This window comes from Myxocyprinus asiaticus, chromosome 42 (genome assembly GCF_019703515.2).
Source record: "Myxocyprinus asiaticus isolate MX2 ecotype Aquarium Trade chromosome 42, UBuf_Myxa_2, whole genome shotgun sequence".
Taxonomy (NCBI): Eukaryota; Metazoa; Chordata; class Actinopteri; order Cypriniformes; family Catostomidae; genus Myxocyprinus; species Myxocyprinus asiaticus.
This window is the reverse complement of record NC_059385.1, coordinates 33914865-33940895: the sequence shown is the minus strand read 5'-3', so window position 1 is coordinate 33940895 and position 26031 is coordinate 33914865. Positions and strand designations below refer to the sequence as shown.

Here is a 26031-nt window from a genome sequence, read left to right as displayed (position 1 = left end):
CCAAAATGGCCGACTTCCTGTGTATGAACTTTTGCCAAGCCCTAATGTCCGACGACTCTGACGCGTGTGCAAACTTTCAAGAGTTTTCATGCATGTTAAGTACCCCAAAAGTACTGAAAACCTTGAAAAGAAGAAGTAGAAGAAGAACCATCCTTAGAAGAACAGTAATGCCTCTGCACTTTCAGTGCTTGGTCCCTAATAATAATAATAATAATAATAATCATAATAATAATAATAATAACCCTTAGAAGAACAATAGGGCCTCCGCACTTTCAGTGCTTGGGTCCTAAAAAGGGCAACTTCCATGCAATACTTAACAAATAGTGAGCATTTAACTTACTACAAAATGTGCATGTTATAAATGCTTAGTAAACACACTTGTACAGTCAAATGCCTTAATTCATGATTTATGTCGCAATGTAGCAAAAATAGATTATTTAGTGAGATTAAAAGGAAAGGTTATGTTATTTTGCCACAGTCCACTTTGTGTATATTAATTACTGTAATGCCTTGAGTCACTTGAGTTGTCACTCCCAATTTCATCTTGATGTCAAAAGAATGGTGCTACCCCCAGTGTATTTTTGTTTCCCCAGTGTCACAATTTACCTTTACCTAGTTACCTAAGAAAAAAAAAAAAAAAACACTTTTCAGCTCTTCATACTCATTCACAGGATATATCATATAATAAAGTCTGATGACCAATTAATCAAACTGTACTTTATGTACATAGGTTTCTAATGTAAGCAACTCCTTCATATGTGTCCACTTTACATTAAGGTACATTTTCATAGGTTACTTATGTTGAATATGTGTTAATAAGCAATTAAAACATGCAAAGTAAAATAGCTCACTATTTGGCAAGTGTATTGCATGAAAGGGACCCTTTTTAAGCATGTTGTTATAACTGCATATCAATGACCTGTTATGCATTTATAACTGACTTACTACTCATTATTGAACGGACCCCTTTATAAAACCACTTAATAAATATTAAGAAAGGGAAAATTAATGTAAAGTCTTACCTGTTTATTATTATTATTATTATTATTATTACATTCAAATTTAAATTGCAATTCTGCATCATCATTTTAATTCTAATTCAGGAATTAAACTGGTATTTAAAATGCATTCTTAATTCAATTCTGAAAGCAGCACTACTCTGTTCATGAGAAAACAGAGCTGTGCTACACAAATATAGAATTTTAGACTTTCTTTTGTCAAGTTTGAACATCAACAAGAGCTCAACAGGAAATAATGTCATAAAAACTGAATTTAGGGTGACCAGCTTTCTGGAACTCAGTACTTATCATTTGATTTTCTGGCTAGCCCAAAGAGAGGGATTGTATTGTGCCTATTGAGTACTCTGCGTTGATCCTGGTGAATCATTCTTACCGGGGGAAGATTGTGACTGGCACTGCAGATATACGCACTGTTTCTGCAGGCAACAGTTTTGCATGGGTCATAAACCACAACATTCATCACTGCATGAACCTGCATGATAATAAATAAATAAATAAAAAAAATACAAATATTTGCCTTAAAACGCTTATCTATATTTCAGCCTCAACATAAATCTGAGGCAGTGTTTGGGGAGCTACTTTTGAAACTGCTCATCAAGCTACAGACTACTCATAATTTAAAGAATTTAAAATACAGTCAAGCTACTCTTAAAAAAAAAATTAAAAAAAAAATGTTGCAATGCAAAATTAGCAACTAATAAATTACATGCAGCTATTAGGGAGATATATCAAAGCTATTTCTTATCTAAGCTATTTCACAATATAAAAGCTATTTGTTTTTAAATACCCTTTTTTGCATTCAGAGCAGTATTTATCTGGCACGGAAATATATATATATATATACAGTACTGTGCAAAAGTTTTAGGCACTTGTGAAAAACTTTCAAAGTGATGATTTCTTAAAAAAATAATGACATAATAATGACAATAGTTTTTATTAATCAATTATGGATCCACTAGGCTCTCCCTCTCTTTCTCCCTCACTGCCGACACAGCGCTCATTCTCCCCTGAGGTTTGATCACATGCACCTGCACATCATTAGTGGATAATCAAGGATGACATTTATATCCAGCTTTCACACACACCCTTTGTCTGTTCTCGTCGATATTTTCTCAGAGACTACAGACCTTCCTAGTATTGACAAACTTACCTGATGTTATATTCGGTGGATATTACCTCCTTGTTGTTATCCTCATCTGGATTTGTTTGTTGGTGTAACGTGGCTGGCAACAGGTAGATGAAAAGACGATGACGATGAAGTGCGAAGAACCCAAGTGCAGTTTATTTACATGATGAATATCCCAAACATTTATCCAAATGTGAGAGCAAACATAAACATGAACAACTTGACTAAACTTGACTTGACATGACTTGGCTTGACTACAAACTTGACATGGAATGCTGCATACCAACAACGATACATTCACAATACTCGACAATGGCAAACATGAGGGCTAAATACTTGGACTTTGGAGAACACTGATATAAAGCCGTTCAGTTTCCTCGGACAGACAAGTAATTGTTCAGTGAGCCGGCTGTTATGAGTTCAGCAGATGACATAATCATTCCAATGTCCCGTGAAAATACTCAACAAAACAGACTCCAGCCAGCAGGAGGAATAAGCACAAAGAACAAACAGATTTATCCACAGCTGTTCCAAAGGAGTGATATTCAACAGAACAAGCTCCAGCCGCTAGGCGGAGCCAGCACGAGAAACAAAACCGGCATCCCGGTTCCTCGGATGATCAAGAGCCAAACTAACTGGGAGGCCACAAAAAAAAAAAAAGAAAAATACACCATAACTTGCTCAGCCAGTCAACTTTATAAAAGACGTCCTTTATGTGAGCATGTAGATATTTTGCGGTCATCCAAAGTGTCCATTCTCGATCTGGCCAGAAACTTCAGTGTAAAAAAGATCTTCCGTCAATGCAAAAGTTTCTTGGAGTCATGCCACAAAACAAACTCCAGCCGCTAGGCGGAGCCAGCACAAAAAGAAACAAAAATGGCACCCAGCTTCCTCAGATAATAGAGTTCCTGAACCGCGAATCAGTCCACTAATATAAAAAAAACATCAAATGGCTTACTCCAATGTATTTATGAAAGAGAGTGCCTGTTTTGGACATGCAAATACTTTGCGACCATTCTTTCTATTCTTTCGTTTCTATTCTTAGTTTGGCCGGAAACATCAGAGCAAAAGTGATCTTCTGCTGGTGTAAGAGTTTCTTACATTCCTTGAACCGATCGCGTTTCTCTCGTCGAATTCGCAAAGTCCGAGAACAAGAAAATATTATGGTTCTTCCAAGAAAGCTTTCCTTTGCTCCTCGCCTGGCGCAACACGAGATCTTTATCGGATGATTTCAGAAATTTGGCCAAAATCGATCGGGGCCTGTCTCCCTCAGCAGATCTGCGAGCCGGGACTCTGTGAGCTCGCTTGATTTCCAGCTTGTGGCCTGTTATGTCGAGCAGACTCGGGAAGAGCTCATCCAGGTATTTCACCATATCTCTGCCCTCTTCATGCTCAGGAATTCCAACAATTCGTATGTTATTCCTTCGGCTCATATTTTCAAAATATTCCAGTTTTTCCGATTCATTAATTCCAAATCTGTTTTGGACACGGGCGGATTAGCGGATAATTCCCTTTCCGATGACTCAAGATAATCTATTCATTTTTCAACTTCTGTCACTCTTGTAAACAACTCAAGAGAATTTTGTTTCCATCGCTGTAATCGATCGATGTATTACAGTGAGATCTTCCAAGTCAGCAACAACCTTCGTCAACATCACCGACATGTTGGACAGTTGACGCTGAATTTCATCTACCGAAGTGCCGTCCAAATCGAGTCCCCGTCTCACAGGCCCATCAGAGGCCTCAGCTTGAACACGTAATTGTCTTTTAATGTCTCCAGAGTCTGAGGATTTTGACTTCTTTGCCATGTTTACCTCAAAGAGCAAGTATGTAATTGGGTGTATCGAATCTCACCATATTATAACATGAAAATAATAAAAAAACTAGCAAAGTTCACAGAGCTCGTGTCTCACACGTCTGCTTCTCGCATGGCGTCCCCGGAAACTCCTCAAAGCAACATCATTAAAGTTTACCTCGTTGGGGCCTGGGTAGCTCAGCGAGTATTGACGCTGTCTACCACCCCTGGAGTCGAGAGTTCAAATCCAGGGCGTGCTGAGTGACTCCAGCCAGGTCTCCTAAGCAACCAAATTGGCCCGGTTGCTAGGGAGGGTACTGTCACATGGGGTAACCTCCTCATGGTCACGATTAGGGGTTCTCACTCTCAATGGGGTGTGTGGTAAGTTGTGCATGGATCGCGGAGTGTAGCATGAGCCTCCACATGCTGGGATTCTCCGCAGTGTTGTGCACAGCGAGCCAAGTGATAAGATGCGTGGATTGACGGTCCCAGAAGTGGAGGTAACTGGGACTTGTCCTTCACCACCCGGATTGAGGTGAGTAACCGCGCCACCACGAGGACCTAAGTAGTGGGAATTGGGCATTCCAAACTGGGACAAAAGGGGATAAAAAAGAAATAAAAAAAAAGGTTTACCTCATTGGCCAAATCACAAAAGTCCACCACAAAATCCTCTTGGGAACGATTCCCCTGGCGGACACGCAGGAGTGCAACTGCTGGGTTCATGTTGGGGTCAAGTATTCTGTAACATTACAGAGCAGGCAGGACAGGCTGAACACAGAAACGGACGAGGACTATGATGATGTAAGTACCCAAGTGCAGTTTTATTTACAAGGTGAAATCCAAACGTGAAATCCCAGCATGAATGTATCAAAACAAAGCGACATATAAACATGAATTAAACTTGACTATAAACAAATGACTTGACTAGACTAGACTTGACTTGACTTGACTAATAGCATGAAGACTGACACGACGTTACACCAACACAATACTTGACCAAGGACAATGGCAAACATGAGGGCTTAAATAAACAGACTAGGGTTAACAAGATAACAAAACAACCAATGACAAGACTGAATTGATAAAAAGATAGCAAGACTAATGAACCAATGGAAAGACAAGACTAATAAACCAAGAACCAATTAGAACAAAACACATGAAACAAGATGGTCACATGATTATAAAAGACAGGATCACATGAGGGGAACAGGAAATCACGTCAAAGACACGTAACCAGACAAGGAAGTAAACCAATTTTGAAATAAAAGACATGAAGTAAAAAACAATATTCAAAACATGAAACATATTATGCTAATTTACAGGTTCATAATTTTATTTTGGGGGTCTACTAGAATAGGTTTACATGCTTTAATGTTAAAAAAACACATTATTTTTCTCATACTGTACATTACTGCAGCAAATCTTTTCACCCTTTGTCTGAAATGCTCTGATTTAGCTCCTGTCTCTTTAAAGCCCCCTTTCCGAAAAGCCCAGTCTGCTCTGATTGGTCAGCTGGCCCAATCTGTTGTGATTGGTCAACCGCTTAGAGCGTGTGTCGGCAATGTAACGCCCCTTACTATAACTGAGTTTCAGGCTTCCTGAGCAGCTGTAAATACTATTGTAACTATGGTACCAGTGGCGTCTGTTTTTGCTGTATCAATTCGAGTCCGAGTCCGATAATGAAAGTTGGAAGAACAAGCTGATTGACCCGAACCACCTTCACAAGCACGACTTGAGCAGGACATTTCACAGTGGTAAGTTTGAATTTTGTAGCTTTCTTACAAGTACACTGTTGATTATTGTGAACCTAACAAAGCTTCAAGTAAAAGACATGTAGTGCATCTAAGTCATCTTTTGCTGGAATGGGTGTAGCCGAACTTTTTTCGCCAGAGCTATGAACGGAGAACAGAGGCTTACTCTCGGTTGGACATTACCGGCGGTATTAGAGAGTTAGTGAGTGTTGGGCTTCATGTATTCAGATAGAAGACAAAGGCAGTCATAAAACCTAACTCAGGCCCCCACATACCAGGTCATAAATTATACTGATAAAAATCGCACCAAAATCAAACAAAGGGAGTCCAAAACAGACTACAAATCCCATGAAGCCTTGCTCACTAAAGGATCGAACTCTCAACTCCTATTGGATGAGGCACACAATAGAACGTCCATCAACCATGACATCATCAGGAGTAGAAATACCTCTGAAATGCTTCCGGGATTTGCTTCCAGCAACTTTGCTCGCCGTGTGTAGACACAGCTCATCGCTGCTCTCAGGTGCAGCCTCGTGGCACAAGGAAGTAACGTCCGAATTGAAACTGTGGCCATACAATCTCCATCTCACTGGACGAGTTGAGATTACTCTGTGTTCCACCGAACACTCTAACGGATCCAAAGGAGACCGCTGAGCAATCCGCATCTTCATCTGTTTGCCTGCAGAAGTGAAGAGATAAAAGATTTCTCTTCCATCTTCAATCAAGTTGACGTCGCTAATTTCTCCGCCAGCCCGCCGAGAATCAGCAGCCGTACCGCCCACTGACAGAGCGAGGAAACAGCCTCCCGTCATCACCCAAGCCTCGAGGAACCGAGTCTGAGTTAAAGGACAGATGAACACACATTCTGCATCCTCATGCGATTCAAGTAAGAGGTTTACGTCTGGGCAGAGATAGAATGTTATAGTGTGTAATTCTTGTGTATCAAGTTTATTGCTTGTACAGTTTACGGACCGCCATGTCCGCTCATTATTAATACTCAGTGTATTAATTATCACGAATTTGATTTGCTGTATTGTGGTCCAACCACACTGGACTGTTGTGCATTTTCGCCATCACGGGTGAGACCGGCAAACTGAGTTTATCCATTAAAGAATCAAAGAACGCGGGACGGTTTACGAGCCGTCCACCGCATCTCTGAGTGATAAACTAACAGCTGCTTTCTCTCCCACGATTGCGAAATCGGCTCTGGGGCCATCACTTTATTCTCTCTCTCTCTCTCGTACTAACCACACACACACGCGCGCGCACACGATCCCTCACAAACATATCACTGTTTAGTTTGTAAGTCGGAAGTTTATTGACTGCATTGTATTAATTATTAATTGATATTACTGCATAAATAAACTTTGTTATATTACAAAGAGAAGTGTTTTGGTTTGTTTTGCATACACCTGTGTCATGCTGATGGGATGTCAGTGCTCGGATTCAAGCCTTCATTCATTGTTTTTTTCCCGAAAATCGATATTCTTCGGATGTCGATTTTTCTAAGAAAACAATCTAATATTGAGACTGTTATATTATCTGGTTATTAGTCCCTGATTCCAGGGTGGTGCCCCGTCAATGTTAATCCTTACTAATATTCTGTTGATTTTTGATAATTGATAATTATCTTTGATGATTGTTGAATTTGAATGATCAATAAGCTAGTGTTAATTTTAACAATTAATGATTATCTTTGATAATTGTTGATTTAAAGGATTATAAAAAGCTAACATTGATTCTCATCAATGTTCTATTGATTTTAATAATTAATAATTGTCTTTGATAATTATTAATTATTGCTAATAACCAAACCCGCTCCTAAACGTAGCACACTACATTTACTGGAGCCCCATATGAGGTTTTAATGAGTTAGATTCAATTAATTAATTTAAATATGAATTAATAACTAAAGAAATAATTATTAATTATTTCTGATAGTAACACTGATCTAAACAACCAGTAAAGCCCTACATGAGCAAGTTAGCCATGGACTACCGTGGATTGCGGCCATAACATTACAGCTTGTAAAAATTATATAATTATATAAGACTCTTGAAATCGACCATTTTGTTACACAGTTTTAGGTAAAAGCTGGCCCACAGCTGAACAGTAAACCCTTACCAAAACCATAACGTTACATAGCAGGTTAGTCGAGCACTACCGTGGATTGCAGACGTAAAATTACTGTTTGTACACAATTCAAGTCAGAAGAGACTGTTTTACATCAACTTTTATTTTAAATGTTATTGTTATTATTGTTTTAGACGCTCATATCTTATTTAGGACATTTACACACACACTCCCCCCCCCAACCTCCCACCATCTCGCTAACAGCAGATGTCTTGGCCACTTTTATTTACTAATAAGGTAACAGCCATCAGCAGGAAGTTCTCAGCACCACACACAACACCCACCTCCTGTATGCAGCTCTTCCCTCTCCACATTCTCTCTTTTAACCGACACTGATGTCTCTAAACTCCTCCTCTCCAACAACCCCACTACCTACCCACTCAACCCTATTCCTTTCCACCTTCTCCAAGCCATCTCTCCGTCCATCCTACCTACACTCACACACATAATTAAAACATCTTTACTAACAGGCACTTTTCCCACTACATTTAAACAGGCTCGAGTAACTTCACCTCTTAAAACACCTGCACTTAACTCCACACAAGTAGAAAATTACAGACTGGTTTCTCTCCTCCCATTCATGGCAAAACACTCAAATGGGTTGTTTTTTAATCAGATCTCTGCCTTTCTCTCACAAAACAAGCTGCTAGATGACAATCAGTCAGGTTTCAAAAGTGGACACTCCACAGAGACTGTCCTGTTGTCTGCAACTGAATCCCTGAGACAGGCGAGAGCTGGCTCCAGATCATCTTTCCTCATTTTTCTGGACCTACAGTTGAAGTCAGAAGTTTACATACACCTTAGCCAAATACATTTAAACTCAGTTTTTCACAATTCCTGACATTTAATCGTAGAAAACATTCCCTGTCTTAGGTCAGTTAGGATCACTACTTTATTTTAAGAATGTGAAATGCCAGAATAATAGTAGAGAATTATTTATTTCAGCTTTTATTTCTTTCATCACATTCCCAGTGGGTCAGAAGTTTACATACACTTAAATTGTTTAACTTGGGTCAAACGTTTTGGGTAGCCTTCCACAAGCTTCTCACTATAAATTGCTGGAATTTTGGCCCATTCTTCCAGACAGAACTGGTGTAACTGAGTCAGGTGTGTAGGCCTCCTTGCTCACACATGCTTTTTCAGTTCTGCCCACAAATTTTCTATTGGATTGAGGTCAGGACTTTGTGATGGCCACTCCAAAACCTTGACTTTGTTGTCCTTAAGCCATTTTGCCACAACTTTGGAGGTATGCTTGGGGTCATTGTCCATTTGGAAGACCCATTTGCGACCGAGCTTTAACTTCCTGGCTGATGTCTTGAGATGTTGCTTCAATATATCCACATAATTTTCCTTCCTCAAGATGCCATCTATTTTTTGAAGTGCACCAGACCCCCACAACCTGATGCTGCCACCCCCTTGCTTCACGGTTGGGATAATGTTCTTCGGTTTGCAAGCCTCACCTTTTTCCTCCAAACATAATGATGGTGATTATGGCCAAAAAGTTACATTTTTGTTTCATCAGACCAGAGGAAATTTCTCCAAAAAGTAAGAGCTTTGTCCCCATGTGCACTTGCAAACTGTAGTCTGGCTATTTATGGTGGTTTTGGAGCAGTGGCTTCTTCCTTGCTGAGCAGTCTTTCAGGTTATGTTGATATAGGACTCTTTTTATTGTGGATTTAGATACATGTCTGTCTGTTTCCTCAAGCATCTTCATAAGATTGCTGTTGTTCTGGGATTGATTTGCACTTTTCGCACTAAACAATTTTTTTCTCTAGGAGACAGAACGCTCCTTCCTGAGCGGTATGATGGCTGCGTGGTCCCATGGTTTTTATACTTGCATACTATTGTTTGTACAGATGAACGTGGTACCTTGGTCTTGGCTGGTTTCTTTTGATTTTCCCATGATGTTAAGCAAAGAAGCACTGAGTTTGAAGTTAGGCCTTAAAATACATCCACAGGTAAACCTCCAATTGACTCCAATCAGCCTATCAGAAGCTAATTGGCTAATTGCCTAAAGGCTTGACATAATTTTCTGGAATTTTCCAAGCTGCTTAAAGGCACAGTTAACTTAGTGTATGTAAACTTCTGACCCACTGGAATTGTGATATAGTCAATTAAAAGTGAAACAATCTGTCTGTTAACAATTGTTGGAAACATTACTTGTGTCATGCACAAAGTAGATGTCCTAAACGACTTGCCAAAACTATAGTTTGCTAATATGAAATCTGTGGAGTGGTTAAAAAATTCGTTTTAACTTCAACCTAAGTGTATGTAAACTTCTGACTTCAACTGTATCTGCAGCCTTTGACAGAGTCAACCATCAGATCCTCCTGTCCACCTTCTCTACTCTGAGCATCACATTAAAAACAAATTAAAACAGATGCCATATGTGAAGGGGAAGGGGAATGTATGTGTCAGGTGTTTCGACAAAAAGACTACTGCATAGGATGTACCTGTTGTTCCTCGCTCAAGCATCCTCTGTTCACGGTTGTCACGGTGCATTTAGTGAATTGATATGTCCCTCATGTTGGTGGACTTGGATAGGTTTCTAGGTCACTGCTGAGTTTGGCTTCCTATGTCATTATTCATAACTGTTTGTATCCATTGACCATTGACCAGTGGTGAAGCCTAGTAGCAGCAAGTAAAGATTGTGCATTGGCACTCTGCTGCTTTTCCTGCAATGCCAGGATGTACAAGGTTGAATTTGAACCACTGAAATATTAGAGGCGAATTTGCAAAGCGAAATATAATGCAGCGAATACTGCCTGTCGAAAAATATAGATGGAATAAAAAAAAAAAAAAAAAAACTTAATATTTTCTACATTTTGAAAGGTGAATATTTCTTATTGAATTTTTAATGATAACATTTTGGGTGAAATATTTTCAATGTAAATATTCACAGCTTAAATACACAACCATATTAAACTGCAGCCCCCCAAAATGCAAGCACTGTTATTGCAATGTGTTTATTCTTCAATTAGTGCAATTCTGCATGCTTTTATGTATCAAAGACAATTGTTATTAAAGTACTTCCATAGTATATGCCACAAAATCCAAATATGGCATTTTCTTCAAATAAGTACTTATTAGGTGATATAGGGCTTTACTGGTTGTTTAGATCAGTGTTAATCGATAATTATTTCTTTAGTTATTAATTAATATTTAAATTAATTAATTGAATCTAACTCATTAAAACCTCATATGGGGCTCCAGTAAATGTAGTGCGCTACATTTAGGAGCGGGTTTGTTTATTAGCAATAATTAATAATTATCAAAGATAATTTTTAATTATTAAAATCAATAGAACATTGATGAGAATCAATGTTAGCATTTCTAATTTAGTATTTCTAAATTATCTTTGATAATCAAATATCAAAGATAATCGTTAATTGTTAACATCGATGAAACATTAATTAAAATTAACACTAGCTTATTGATCATTCAAATTCAACAATCATCAAAGATAATTATCAAAAATCAATAGAATATTAATAAGGATTAACATTGACGGGGCACCACCCTGGAATCAGGGACTAATAACCAGATAGTGTAACAGTCTCAATATTAGATTGTTTTCTTAGGAAAATCGACATCCGAAAAATATAAATTTTCGGGAAAAAACAATGAATGAAGGCTTGAATCCGAGCACTGACATCCCGTCAGCATGACATAGGTCTATGTAAAACAAACCAAAACACTTCTCTTTGTAATATAACAAAGTTTATTTATGCAGTAATATCAATTAATAATTAATACAATGCAGTCAATAAACTTCCGACTTACAACTAAACAGTGATATGATTAGATATGGAAATCAAAATAATCCTATAACACATAAGGTGTGTGTGAGAGTGTGTATGTGTGTAAGGAGGGATGCGCACAAAATGGCAGACGTGACTCTCGTGGAGATTATGTCACGTGAGACTTCCAGCCAGAGAATATGGCTGCGAATGTGGGTGGAGAGAAACCAGTCAATGGCGTCTACCAGTTACCGCGTGTATCCGCTTGAACAACAGCTTAGGGACAAAGCTGAGCTTTATCACGAAGCTATCTATTAGCCAAAAATGTGTGCCAGAATGTTTGTGAGGGGTTGCGTGTGTGTGTGGTTAGTACGAGAGAGAGAGAGAGAGAATTAAGTGACGGCCCCAAAGCCGATTTTGCGATCATGGGAGAGAAAGCAGCTGTTAGTTTATCACTCAGAGACGCGGTGGATGGCCCGTAAACCGTCCCGCGTTCTTTGATTCTTTAATGGATAAACTCAGTTTGCCAGTCTCACCCGCGATGGCGGAAATGCACAACAGCCCAATGTGGTTGGACTACAATACAGCAAATCAAATTCGTGATAATTAATACCCTGAGTATTAATAATGAACGGACATGGCGGTCCGTAAACTGTACAAGCAATAACCTTGATACACAAGAATAACACACTATAATATTCTATCTCTGCCCAGACGTAAACCTCTTACTTGAATCGCATGAGGATGCAGAATGTGTGTTCATCCATCCTTTAACTCAGACTCGGTTCCTTGAGGCTTGGGTGATGATGGGAGGCCGTTTCCTCGCTCTGTCGGTGGGTGGTACGGCTGCTGATTCTCAGCAGGCTGGCAGAGAAATTAGCGACGTTGACTTGATTGAAGATGGAAGAGAAATCTTTTATCTCTTCACTTCTGCAGGCAAACAGATGAAGATGCGGATTGCTCGGCGGTCTCCTTCGGATCCGTTAGAGTGTTCGGTGGAACACAGAGTAATCTCAACTTGTCCAGTGAGATGGAGATTGTATGGCCACAGTTTCAATTCGGACGTTACTTCCTTGTGCCATGAGGCTGCACCTGAGAGCAGCGATGAGCTGCGTCTACCCACGGCGAGCAAAGTTGCTGGAAGCAAATCCCGGAAGCATTTCAGAGGTATTTCTACTCCTGATGATGTCATGGTTGAGGTGCGTTCTGTTGTGTGCCTCATCCAGTAGGAGTTGAGAGTTCGATTCTTTAGTGAGCAAGGCTTCATGGGATTTGTAGTCTGTTTTGGACTCCCTTTGTTTGATTTTGGCGCGATTTTTATCAGTACAATTTATGACTTGGTATATGGGGGCCTGAGTTAGGTTTTATGACTGTGTTAGGCCTGCCTTTGTCTTCTATCTGAATACATAAGGCCCAACAGTGAGCTACATTAGTTTAGAGTTTGATAGTGAGAGCTTCATGAGCGAAAGGTCAGTGTTATTTACATTCCTTGATTAAAATCTTCATGCATTTAAGACAAAGTTTATACTTCTGTACGTACTTGATTCCCCATCTGTGATCTCCTCTGTGGAAAATGACCAGGTTATCATCAGAGTCCAAAGCTAGACCAGACACCTGCCCCAGCTGCAGTTCCACCTCAGGCCAGTCTGACACCTCCACCAGATGAGACCCTGTGCACACAAGTCATGGATAAACACATATGGCTGCACACCCTCTCAACTAAACGTCACAAGCAGAAGTCTGATTGCTGGAGTTTGATTCTGCTAGATGTAAGTGTTGTGGTGGAAATGACGATGTGCTGAGGTGAAATGAAGGCTGTAGCTCTGATAACGCATGTGCATGTGAATACCTTCATAAGCTGAACATTAGTGAGAAAAGCACTTAATGTGGATCACTGGGCAATAAACGCTTTATATGGATGATCAACAAATCACAAGGGTCAAATCTCACATCTCTTCTTCAAAGAAAGAAAGGGAATGTTTACAATGACATACTACCTAATATTTTAGAAACAAAGTGTAACAGTGTGTATTTTGGGCACAGTATGTGAATTTTCTGTATGCTTGGAATACTCAAATGATCTGCTACATATGATACTGTTTCAGCACCACAGTTTAACTTGTTGGAGCATGTGTGGTAATCGATATGTCATGATTTTTTAAAGATTTTTAACATCACGCTCTTCACTCATTGTTTGATCAAACTGCTGACTGTAAAGACATTTTATACAAAATTAGATTAAAAATGCAAAATAACCATATTTATAACTGAACGCCTCTCACTGAATTAAATATGCATGTAATACTAATGTTTGAAACGTTTATTGCATACTAATGTTTGAAATGCCCAGTAAACTACACAATCATGACTAAGACTTTATAAATATTACAGTTTCATTTTCTGTTAATGCATGATTTTCTGTAAAGCTGCTTTGAAATGATGTGTGTTGTGAAAAGCGCTTTACAAATAAAAATTACTTGACTTGCATACTGCATACCATTTCACATTAGGGCCAAACAACTTGGTCAAAATTTATTAAAATTAATTTTAAATTTCATTTAAATTATGTGATTGCGATTTGAACTGAAATATTTTTAACATAAAAAGTGTGTTTAAGTATTTCCTTTTGACTAAAATTAAGTCACGGGCAAACATGCTCTACTAACAATAGAAATACTGTTCAAGAAAGGATGTTAAAATTTGAGTCTTTATAAAAAAAATAACCTAAATAAATAAATAAAAAAAATAGAGTAAAACATAGTGAGGGAAAAACAGATTCACACCACCTTCACATTTTATCAGTTCACTGTGTAAGTATTTTTTTTTTTTTTTTTTTTGTTAGGATCTCAGCCCACTTTTCATCATTATGTTTTGGAACCCAATAATAAGTTATTATTAATAAATTATTATGGAAATATATTTTGTATATTATTATTATTATAAAACTAAATAAATTTAGTAAACTAAAGTAGAATATGTATGAACTAATTTACACTTGCATGTGGCATAGCTATGCAGTCGGTTAAAACCTTAAGTGTTTATTTTGGCAGAAGCTTTTATTTTGGCGGAACACTGACACGTCAGTTACAAACAAATGTCTTACTTCAATGGCCTTTTACTGCAGAGAAATGCTCTCATTGACTCTTCTGTCCACAAAAAACAAGTGTTATGTGGTTACCGTAGAATTTAATAGGAACTTTTCGCAGCCAAGCATATTTGGAACTACGAAAATGTGCAATGAGTGAATCTAGAGTGCTGTAAATATAATAATATATAACAGTAAATAAAATATAATATTAGCCTCATGCTTTGAGTATGTGTTATACACTACAGAGAACAGCGCTGCGCACATACAGCAAGCACAGCTAGCAGTACATGTAGACTGTTTTTTTGTCTATAGGCCTACAGTGATATAAGTTTAATTCACTTGAAAATTGACTGTGACAGGTTAATACAGTATTATATTGAGAATTAAAGAACAATTTTAAAAGTCAGTGATATTCGACACATTCTAGTGGGCGGAAACCCAAACACAACTTATATAACTTTAATTATTTAAATATAATAAAAAAAACATTTAAAAAAAGGAAGAAAAAGAAAAAAACTTTTTTCCTTTTGCTGTACTGCATTTCTCAAGTGAGTATCATAGCACTGCCCTCAAATGTCTATAAAACACAACTGTTAGCAATGAGGTGTGAAATCATTGTAAACAGCTAACAATATAACAATAACAATGCCTGCCAAACCTGTGTAATGATGTGTACACACACACACACACACACACACACACACACACACACAGCATAACTAACGTGATGCTGGAAGTAAATCATGTTGTTCAGGTATTAGTTCTAGTGTAGCATGAGATTCACATGACAGCACAAGCACGCTGATGAAAGACATGCTGCCCTCACTGCCAGTATTGACCGACTTAAAATACTGCAATATCTGCAAACAAACAGACAGCATGTAGGCATGAACACACAAGGCAGCTCCTACACAAAACTGCATCATGTAAGACTTATGATAATATGAGAGGGTAAGTATAATGAAATAAAAGACTCACTTTTGCCAAACAAACTGCTCTACAGTACATCAGTGCAACAGTATCGATCTACATTCATTCTGTATGCTAACTTATGGACCTCCACACAACAAAACAGATGGGTCTTACATGACAGACGATGCAAACAGTTTATTTTTCTTGACTGCCTGTGCGTATGCTGCTATTTCTAAAGCATTATATTGACCTCAAAAGCACAGTGTAAAGTGCCCTTACCTACACAAGAACCCTGATAAATTTATTCACAACAATTATTGGGGCTGAATGGCAACAAACAAAACAGCTATTACAAAGGCAAGAATGCATGAACAACAGTAGCGCTACAGCAAATCAATGAGAATCTATTAATAATGCTACGCCAGCATATAAGGGTAACCAAATTATAGATCACATGTTAGGAAAGTGTGCAAAACACAGGCAGGGACGTGCAAAATTTCTAAATCAAAATCCCTCTTAAGATTCTAACCCCCTTTGAAACTTGGTGGTATTTGTAAAATCATAAATAATAAAACAATCCATACTTCAATGTGGGTAACAGTAAAATATAATACATTCAATATAATTTGTTTGTGTATTACATTGAATATTTTACTAATTTTACAGATGCCTAAAACATATATACCCATTAACAATTGTACATCATTATACAATGATGTTTACAATACTTCAGTTTAAGTTGTTTTTTTTTATAACTGAAGAACAACTGAGAGCATGAAATTAAACTGTAAGGCTGGCACCAGGATGTCTACACCCAAAAGGTACATTTTCCGGTAAAATTCAAAGAAAACTCTCACACAGAAGAGCATCTCCACCTGAGATAACACACCCTAATGAGTAAGGACCATAAAACGCAAATCTCACTCACATCTGCCCCCTCTCTTTCATACCTCACCTCAGGTCACTTTAGAGTCATGAAATACTAAGTTATGGCTTATCCTGTTCTGTAATGTCAAAGGTTTTCTGATCATACATGTTTGGTATCATTCAAGAGGTCTCAGTGCAACTGGTAAAATGGTCTCATTCCCTTTCAGCAAGGTCAAATCACAAGTAAGATTTAAGAACTTAGTAAAATACTGTATTCTATCAGGGGAATGCCACTCCCAGGTCTCTCACAGGAACCATATGCTGTATGCATATTAGGTGTATTGTTTGTAAACATCAAACGACCTACTCAATTACAAGTTTCAAAGGTCTGCTTACAACCCCCTAAATTGTAATCCAAATCCTGAATAACATCAAACAAACACATCTGAAATAACAATAGAATCATTTGGTACTTAAGGAGAGAGGGCAAAGGAGCTCGGGGAATCTGTAGTCAGATCTCCCGCACAATTGCTGTGTGTAGTTTTCTATAATATAGAAATAATTCTTATTTCTTATGCTTTGATAAAGGTTTGAATTTGACTTATTATTGTCTAATTTGGAATAAACGGTGTCAGCCAGATGTACAACAGCTACATCCAAATAGTTGGATACAATACAAATTTGTAAAGTGTCTACATACATTTGCAGACATGCAAATTCCATTTGTGTAGCTTTTAAAGACTTACTATAGCGTGAGCCAATAGCGTTCGACTGCTATCTGTGAAGGAGCATATCATTGGTCATGTCGTTCGTGAATGAACTGAATGTACTGGTAAACTTGTTCGCGATCGGATTGAATGTCCTTCATGAATGATCTGCTGACCGGCTGCGAGGAGAAGCTGCATGTCGTTCGTTCAGTTCGTCAATCTTGTATAACAAGAAAAGGGGCCAGTTTAATTATGAATAAAAGTGAGTGATGAACACACATTAAAATTACATACAGACATTACTGAAGCTCATAATAATTTTTTTGTCTTTTTGGTATACCTTGATAAAAAGTTGTGCTCAGCAGTTCACAATATGATAGGTATGCTTCGTTGTCATTTGTGGGGTAACGCTTATGATGCTTAAACTCTTTTCAGTGTTGAAGTCTCTTAGTGGAACTGTACACTACTCAAACTTTAATATAGGATAACTAGACTCTGGTCATGAATGAATTGTGCTATTGGTCATTTGGCACCATCTGCTGGCACAAAGGCGCAACTTTTTCTGATTAACAGTTTTTATTGATTCATACAATTGACAAAGAAAAGCAAAACATATTTACAGAATCAACATTTAACCCCCACTATTACCCCTCCCCCTCCCAATCCCTAACCCCACCCTGACCCTCAACAAACATCCCTGTGGGCCTGGGTAGCTCAGTGGTAAAAGACGCTGGCTACCACCCCTGGAGTTTGCTAGTTCGCTAGTTCGATTCCCAGGGTGTGCTGAGTGACTCCAGCCAGGTCTCCTAAGCAACCAAATTAGCCCAGTTGCTAGGGAGGGTAGAGTCACATGGGGTAACCTCCACACGCAGCCTCCACACGCACTATGTCTCCGTGGCAATGTGCTCAACAAGCCACGTGATAAGATGCGTGGGTTGATGGTCTCAGACGCGGAGGCAACTGGGATTCATCCTCCGCCACCCGGATTGAGGCGAATCACTACGCGACCACAAGGACTTAAAAGTGCACTGGGAATTGGCCATAAAAAAAAAAGAAAAAAAAAGAAAAAACCAAACAAACATCCCTGTGTTCACACATGAGTATATAGAAAAAAGAAAGAATGAAAGAAAAAAAAAGAAAAATATATATAAAAAAATTACAAATAAAATAAATAATCACACACATTTAAAACTATACTTTTCATTCCACTGCCCCTCCCCGATAGCCCTCCAAGAAGGCAAAATAGCTGCCCCATTTCCTATCAAATGAATCTAAGTTCCCCAGCTTTCTACATGATATTTCCTCGAATGCCACCACCCTCCCCATCTCTGTGCACCACTCTTAAATTGAGGGCGCTCCAGCCGACTTCCATCCCCTTAGAACAATCTGTCTGCTGATCATAACACTGGCTAGAACCCAATTTTTTATGTGTTTATCCCCTATATTAATGACCGCTCCATTGCTTAAAATACAGAGTCTGGGGCAAAATGAAATTTGAGTGCCCAATACATCACACATAAAACTCTGAACCTTCAACCAAAATTCCTGGATCTTAACACACCACCAAAAAACATGGGTTGTGTCTCCATCTTCTAAATTGGCATCGCCAGTAGGTTGGTGTGTCTTTCAGACCAAGCCTATACAATCTAGAGGGGGTCCAACAGAATCTATGTAAAATCTTAAATTGCACAAGACGCACCCTTGCATCTCTAGATGTAGACTTGACGTTTTTTAGAATCCTAGCCCACACTCCCTCCTCTAATACCAAGTTTCTCCCATAATCTCTCTCTTTTTTTGGAATGCCCAATTCCCAATGCGCTTTTAAGTCCTCGTGGTCGCGTAGTGATTCGCCTCAATCTGGGTGGCGAGGACGAATCCCAGCTGCCTCTGTGTCTGAGACCATCAACCTGTACATCTTATCACGTGGCTTGTTGAGCTCGTTGCCACGGAGTCATAGCATGTGTGGAGGCTTCACGCCATCCACCGCGGCTTCCACGCTCAACTCACCACACGCCCCACCGAGAACAAACCACATTATAGTGACCACGAGGAGGTTACCCCATAAGACTCTACCCTCCCTAGCAACCAGGCCAATTTGGTTGCTTAGGAGACCTGGCTGGAGTCACTCAGCATGCCCTGGGATTCAACTAGCGAACTCCAGGGGTGGTAGCCAGCGTCTTTTACCACTGAGCTACCCAGGCCCCCTCTCCCATAATCTCTTGATAGGAGTTAAAGCTCCGTCCCCCAGACTCTGAATTAGCAGGGAGTAATACACTGATGCCTCATGACCTTTTCCAAAAGCAGTAATCACCACTCCCAGAGTATCTGCTGCTTTAGGGGGGTGTAAGCTACTCCCAAAAATAGTACAGAGCAGGTGGCGCAGTTGTAAATACCTAAAGAACTGAGATCTGGGAATTCCAAAATGTTGAACCATATTTTCAAAGGATCTCAACACTCCACTCTCTTATAGGTCACCGAGCGTATTAACCTCCCTCACAATCCACTCTGACCAGCAGAAAGGGTACTTACTAATACATAATTTTGGGTTCAGCCATATGCTCGAGGCAACATTTAAATAAATGTCCGAATTAAACACTCTGGACACTTTTGTCAATACCAAATGCAAATGCGAGATAACAGGGTGTAACTTAACTTCTCCGATTAGTTTGATAGAAAGGCTTTGCAATGGCGAAATATGGGCAAGAACTTCCTGTTCAATACAAAACCAGGGAGGGGCTCTCTCAGGTGGAAGTGACCAATGAGCCAAATGTCTGAGACCAAATGCATAATAATAAAACTAAATCTTGCGTAGGCCTAGCCCACCTTTGTCAATCGGCCTATGCAATTTACAGAAATGTAATCTGGGATGTTTACCATTCCAAATGAAGGACTTCGCTATGCTATCAAATTGCTTGAAATAAGAGTGGGGGACATCTATAGGGAGAGATTGTAGCAGGTAGTTGAATTTTGGAATACAATTCATTTTAATAACATTAACCTTCCCAATCATAGATAAATGTAATGAAGCCCATCTCCTCACATCCCTCGAAAACATTTTTATTAAAGGGTTAAAATTAACTCTAACTAAATCACACAAATTTGCTGGGAATAAAATACCCAAATATTTAATGCCATACTTAATGAATAAACCCCACCTGATCTATATGAATAAGAGATGTCATAACTATACTTAATAGGTTAGCCAAAAATTTGACAATATTTTAACATCTATAGAGATCTATAAAAAAAAGCCCTGATCATCAGTGTTAGGTGCGTAAATATTAGCAAAAATCAACATTTGCCCCTGAATTTCTGCTAAAACAATAATGACTCTTCCTAATTTATCTTCAGTCTGTTTGAGACATTTGAATTGTAGATGCTTACTTATCAATGTAATGACTCCCCTGCTCTTACTTGAGCCAGCACTAAAGAAAACATGTCCACCCCATATCTTTCCAAATTTTGCAGCTTCCTGCAGGGAAAGACGTTTAAGAAAAGAAATAACCTTCCTTCTTTTTATCGGGTGCCCCAACCCATTCACATTCCAAGTGGAGAGAGACAATCCACTCATATTGACATCTGACATTTTGACATATTAGAAAAAATAGATTGTGTGTCAAAAATAAAATTATAAAGACCACATTCCAAGTAAATGTTTATTCTTAAGGATTTTTAGATAATTTTAAATGGAAAACAAGACAAAAACACTTGATAACAATAGGATTTTTTGCAGCGATTTTTAAAAATTAATTAAACAATAAAAATCCAACTATATTTTCCCCTTTAATTCAGTGAATGTCATTTAGAGGTATTTTTAAAAGATGATTTTGTCCTCTTTATTGTTAGCAAGCATGTTTAATACAACCTTTTAAATCGAGGCACAAGCTGAATAGTCACTTAAGAGCTAATGATTAATCATTGCAATAATCGCCTGAATAGTTGCAGGGCTTTACTGGTTGTTTAGATCAGTGTTACTATCAGAAATAATTAATAATTATTTCTTTAGTTATTAATTAATATTTAAATTAATTAATTGAATCTAACTCATTAAAACCTCATATGGGGCTCCAGTAAATGTAGTGCGCTATGTTTAGGAACAAGTTTGGTTATTAGCAATAATTAATAATTATTAAAGATAATTATTAATTATTAAAATCAATAGAACATTGATGAGAATCAATGTTAGTTTTTTTTAATCCTTTAAATCAACAATTATCAAAGATAATCACTAATCATTAACATCAATGAAACATTAATTAAAATTAACACTAGCTTATTGATCATTCAAATTCAACAATCATCAAAGATAATTATCAACTATCAAAAACCAATAGAATATTAATAAGGATTAACATTGACGGGGCACCACCCTGGAATCAGGGACTAATAACCAGATAGTATAACAGTCTCAATATTAGATTGTTTTCTTAGGAAAATCGACATCTGAAGAATATCGATTTTCGGGAAAAAAAACAATGAATGAAGGCCTGAATCCGAGCACTGACATCCCGTCAGCATGACACAGGTGTATGCAAAACAAACCAAAACACTTCTCTTTGTAATATAACAAAGTTTATTTATGCAGTAATATCAATTAATAATTCATACAATGCAGTCAATGAACTTCCGACTTACAACTACAAACTAAACAGTGATATGATTAGATATGGAAATCAAAATAATCCTATAACACATGAGGGTGTGTGTGTGTGTGTGTGTGTGTGTGTAAGGAGGGACGCGCACAAAATGGCGGACGTGACTCTCGTGGAGAGTATGTCACGTGAGACTTCCGGCCAGGGAATATGACCACGAATGTGGGCGGAGAGAAACCAGTCAATGGTAGCTTAGAGACAAAGCTGAGTTTTATCACGAAGCTCTCTACTAGCCAAAAATGTGTGCCAGAATGTTTGAGAGAGAGAGAGAGAGAGAGAGAGAGAGAGAGAATTAAGTGACGGCCCCAAAGCCGATTTTGCGATTGTGGGAGTGAAAGCAGCTGTTAGTTTATCACTCAGAGATGTGGTGGACGGCTCGTAAACAGTCCCACGTTCTTTGATTCTTTAATGGATAAACTCAGTTTGCCGGTCTCACCCGCGATGGCGAAAATGCACAACAGCCCACTGTGGTTGGACCACAATACAGCAAATCAAATTCATGATAATTAATACCCTGAGTATTAATAATGAGCGGACATGGCGGTCCGTAAAATGTACAAGCAAAAACCTTGAAACACAAGAATAACACACTATAATATTCTATCTCTGCCCAGATGTAAACCTCTTACTTGAATCGCATGAGGATGCAGGTGGAATGTGTGTTCATCCGTCCTTTAACTCAGACTCGGTTCCTCGAGGCTTGGGTGATGACGGGAGGCCGTTTCCTCGCTCTGTCAGTGGGCGGTATGGCTGCTGATTCTCGGCGGGCTGGCGGAGAAATCAGAAACGTCAACTTGATTGAAGATGGAAGAGAAATCTTTAATCTCTTCACTTCTGCAGGCAAACGGATGAAGATGCGGATTGCTCGGCGGTCTCCTTCGGATCCGTTAGAATGTTCGGTTGAACACAGAGTAATCTCAACTTGTCCAGCGAGATGGAGATTGTATGGCCACAGTTTCAAGTCGGACGTTACTTCCTTGTGCCACAAGACTGCACCTGAGAGCAGCGATGAGCTGCGTCTATACACGGTGAGCAAAGTTGCTGGAAGCAAATCCCGGAAGCATTTCAGAGGTATTTCTACTCCTGATGATGTAATGGTTGAGGTGCGTTCTGTCGTGTGCCTCATCCAATAGGAGTTGAGAGTTCGATCCTTTAGGGAGCAAGGCTTCATGGGCTTTGTAGTCTGTTTTGGACACCCTTTGTTTGATTTTGGCGCGATTTTTATCAGTACAATTTATGACTTATGTGGGGGCCTGAGTTAGGTTTTACGACTGTGTTAGGCCTGCCTTTGTCTTCTATCTGACTACATGAGAACAACATAGTCGAATAATCGTTCTAATAATCGTTAGATTAGCCGATTATCAAAATAATCGTTAGTTGCAGCCCTAATCGCGACCTCATTGGTTCTTGCAACATGACATTCTGTTCATCAAACAAAGTGATTGTTTGCCTTCAGAAGACTTGATATATGAAGCATGAGCTGCATGGACTACTTCTATGACAGTTTTGGGTGCTTTATTAAACATTAAAGTGAGTCCCTATGTACTGCTGTTGTATTGAATTCAGACAACGGGACATGAGGTAAATGATAAAAAAAATTAATTTTTAGTTGAACTATTCTTTTAAGCCAATGTAATGGTTTAGGGGTCCAAAGAGGTTAGGATTTTGATGGAGGCTTAAATTTGAAGAGTTTTTAGTAAATTATGTACACTCATAACAAAGCACTTCCACTTGATAATTCCACTGGGAAATTATTAACTATAATGAGATGAAAGCAAAGCATCCAAAAATCTATTCTAGATTTGGCAATGGCAATTGTCATGTTTCAGATAACTCTCTCCTCTGCAACTATCACCATAAAACACTATCATATTATCCAGTGAGCAAACACTCTGCACAACCCAAAGCATAATGACAGCAGTGAGATGGACGGAAATGGGCTTCTTAAGGGAAAAAAATGGATTTGTAGGCAGGAGAACAAATCATGTCTCAGCTGACATTGTTATCTGTGTGTACTGAGCAGCACAAAATGAAAGCTCACTGTACACACAATCATATTTAATAGGCCGTGAAAACTGTCAGATAGCCCTTTTCCACCAAAATGGTGCTGGTTCTCATGCCAGACCCAGTGCTCGGTCGGTGATCTGTAAACATCTCTCTATGTTAATACATAACCTGCTTAGAAACACACAGTGCATCCCCTTTACACTTCTTATGAGTTTTTAGCAGATGTTAACATTCAAAGTTATTTGATTCAATCACAATCTGCTTTTGCAGTAATGGTCAAATTATAACTAGTAAAATTCATAGCAGTGACACATGATATATGCAAGTAAAATGAATTTGAACGAAGAAAGTGGCTAGGCCTTTGTTGAACACAACTAATATTAATGGACAAGAGCAGAATGGTTCCATGTTTGTCTCCAGCACCATGTCGGTGGAAAAGGGGCAAGAGAGATGCTTTATACATTTGTGCCATTGCTTTCTGTCGGGTTAAAAAACTAGGCCGAAACCCACCTTGTTTGTCCCCCTGAGCCGCCCCTGTGGCAGGCTGTCTGACGGGTACAATCCTGCTCCTGGAGGGACTGACAGTGGATTCTAACTGGTGAAACTTGTGCACTCTGTCCCTCACCAGAACCGCATCCTCTTTCGTTTTGTAGCCTAACCGCAGCCAGCCCAGGTCTTTCTTTTGCATAATGCTATCAATTTCTGCCACCAGATGCGCCTGAGCATGGGCCGCGTCCTCTGGGTTATACTTATGCACATGGACAATGTCCTCTCTCTCCCCCAGCAGTTTAGAGAGGAGGGAATAGAAGTTACCTGCACAGGGATAAACACAGGGGAAAAAGTGGAAAGACAGTAGAGGATGGGTGGTGTGATCAGAAAAGAGAGAAAGTCACTGGAGTGGAGGAACGGAGGACATACAAGTGGTGTTTTATTCTGTATATTGTACACTCAAAGGTACAGGGTTAATGAAACTGACACAGGAGTGATAAAATGAGAACAGATCCAACCCACCAACCCTGTCTCTGCAAAGTTAAATTGAATATTTCAACTCATCTCATGACCAGCTTAATAATAAACTGGGTTACTTTTTCTTGGTATTCTGATAGAAACATGAATACATCTGTACAGCACTGTTTACGTAGAGCAAACACCACACACAGAAATTTGCAATGTTGAATGTTTAACTTAAGCTTCAAGAAATGTAGTGTTGTTGATGTAGTTTTGTGTGATCTATTTTGCATCGTCTTGTGTTTTGAAAGTTGTTGTTTTGAAAACTAATGCAACACAACACAACTCAACACAATGCAATGCAACGTACTGTACAGTAACTCAACATAATGCAGCATAACAATGTAAAATCTGAATAAAATACATTTAGAAAGTCATTAATGGAACTAAATGTTGAATGTTAAGAAAGCAATTAGCCACTTGAGGATGTGTATTTACAGTGATTTTACCATGTGTAAGGGGTTTGTAGCCTCTCCAAGCTTCACTCAAAAAAAAAAAAAAAAAGAAAAAACACTTTTAACAGAAGAATTATTGTGTTTTAACAATATAATTGTTTAAGTACTTAAACAAAAACAAAAATCAATCTTCACATTTATACTTTTAAAGCCCACATGCCTGGCAGGCTTCCATTTTAAGTTCTTTACTGTAAACGCCATTCATTCCATTAATTTTACAAACAGAGGGATGAGTTGAAATTGTCAGTGGTAATTATCAGCAAACCACAGATATGGTAAAAAAAAAAAAAATAAATACAAATAAAAAAAAAGTTAAAAGCCTGGCATATTGCTTTTGCAAGCAAGGGAGAGCTAATCGGCCTTATATTTGCTAAGGAGGTGAAAGTAATTCCAAAAAGACCATTATCACGTTACAGATGGGCTTTCTTTTACACAGTGAGGTATGTTTCTTGTTTTTCATGCTTATGTCAAGGGATCTGGCTGTTCATTCAGCAGGAAAAGGTCAGTCCCCATTATAGAACAAACCCTGCACCACCTACATGACTAACACAACCTTCAGCACATTTATAGTGCATCTAACCAGTATCTCAATGTGTTCATTCAAATCCATTGTAAATTTTGGGTGATTTGGGTGGTTTTAGGTGCACATCCGAATCCATTTGACGTGAGAGTTTGGTTCATGTGGTTGCTGTGAAAGCAGCTTTCCAAACTCGGATGCACACCAGCAAACCACACCTGAATCCACTTGAAAAGACGGTCTGTTGTACGGTT

The 26031-nt window shown here is 38.7% G+C and overlaps 1 protein-coding gene across 7 annotated transcripts in view; it reads right to left on the bottom strand.

Moving 5' to 3' along the window:
- LOC127432330 (peptidyl-glycine alpha-amidating monooxygenase B-like) overlaps positions 1 to 26031 on the bottom strand; it is a 349064-nt gene that overhangs the window by 74612 nt on the left and 248421 nt on the right. For 6 of the 7 annotated variants that reach the window (XM_051683244.1, XM_051683248.1, XM_051683247.1 and 3 more), the window contains 2 exons: positions 24308 to 24610; positions 13105 to 13234 (listed from right to left, as the gene is read on the bottom strand). In XM_051683244.1, coding sequence (XP_051539204.1) covers positions 13105 to 13234; positions 24308 to 24610 — 433 coding nt within the window. The remainder of the gene's footprint in view (positions 1 to 13104; positions 13235 to 24307; positions 24611 to 26031) is intronic. The other variant, XM_051683251.1, reaches the window with a different exon arrangement.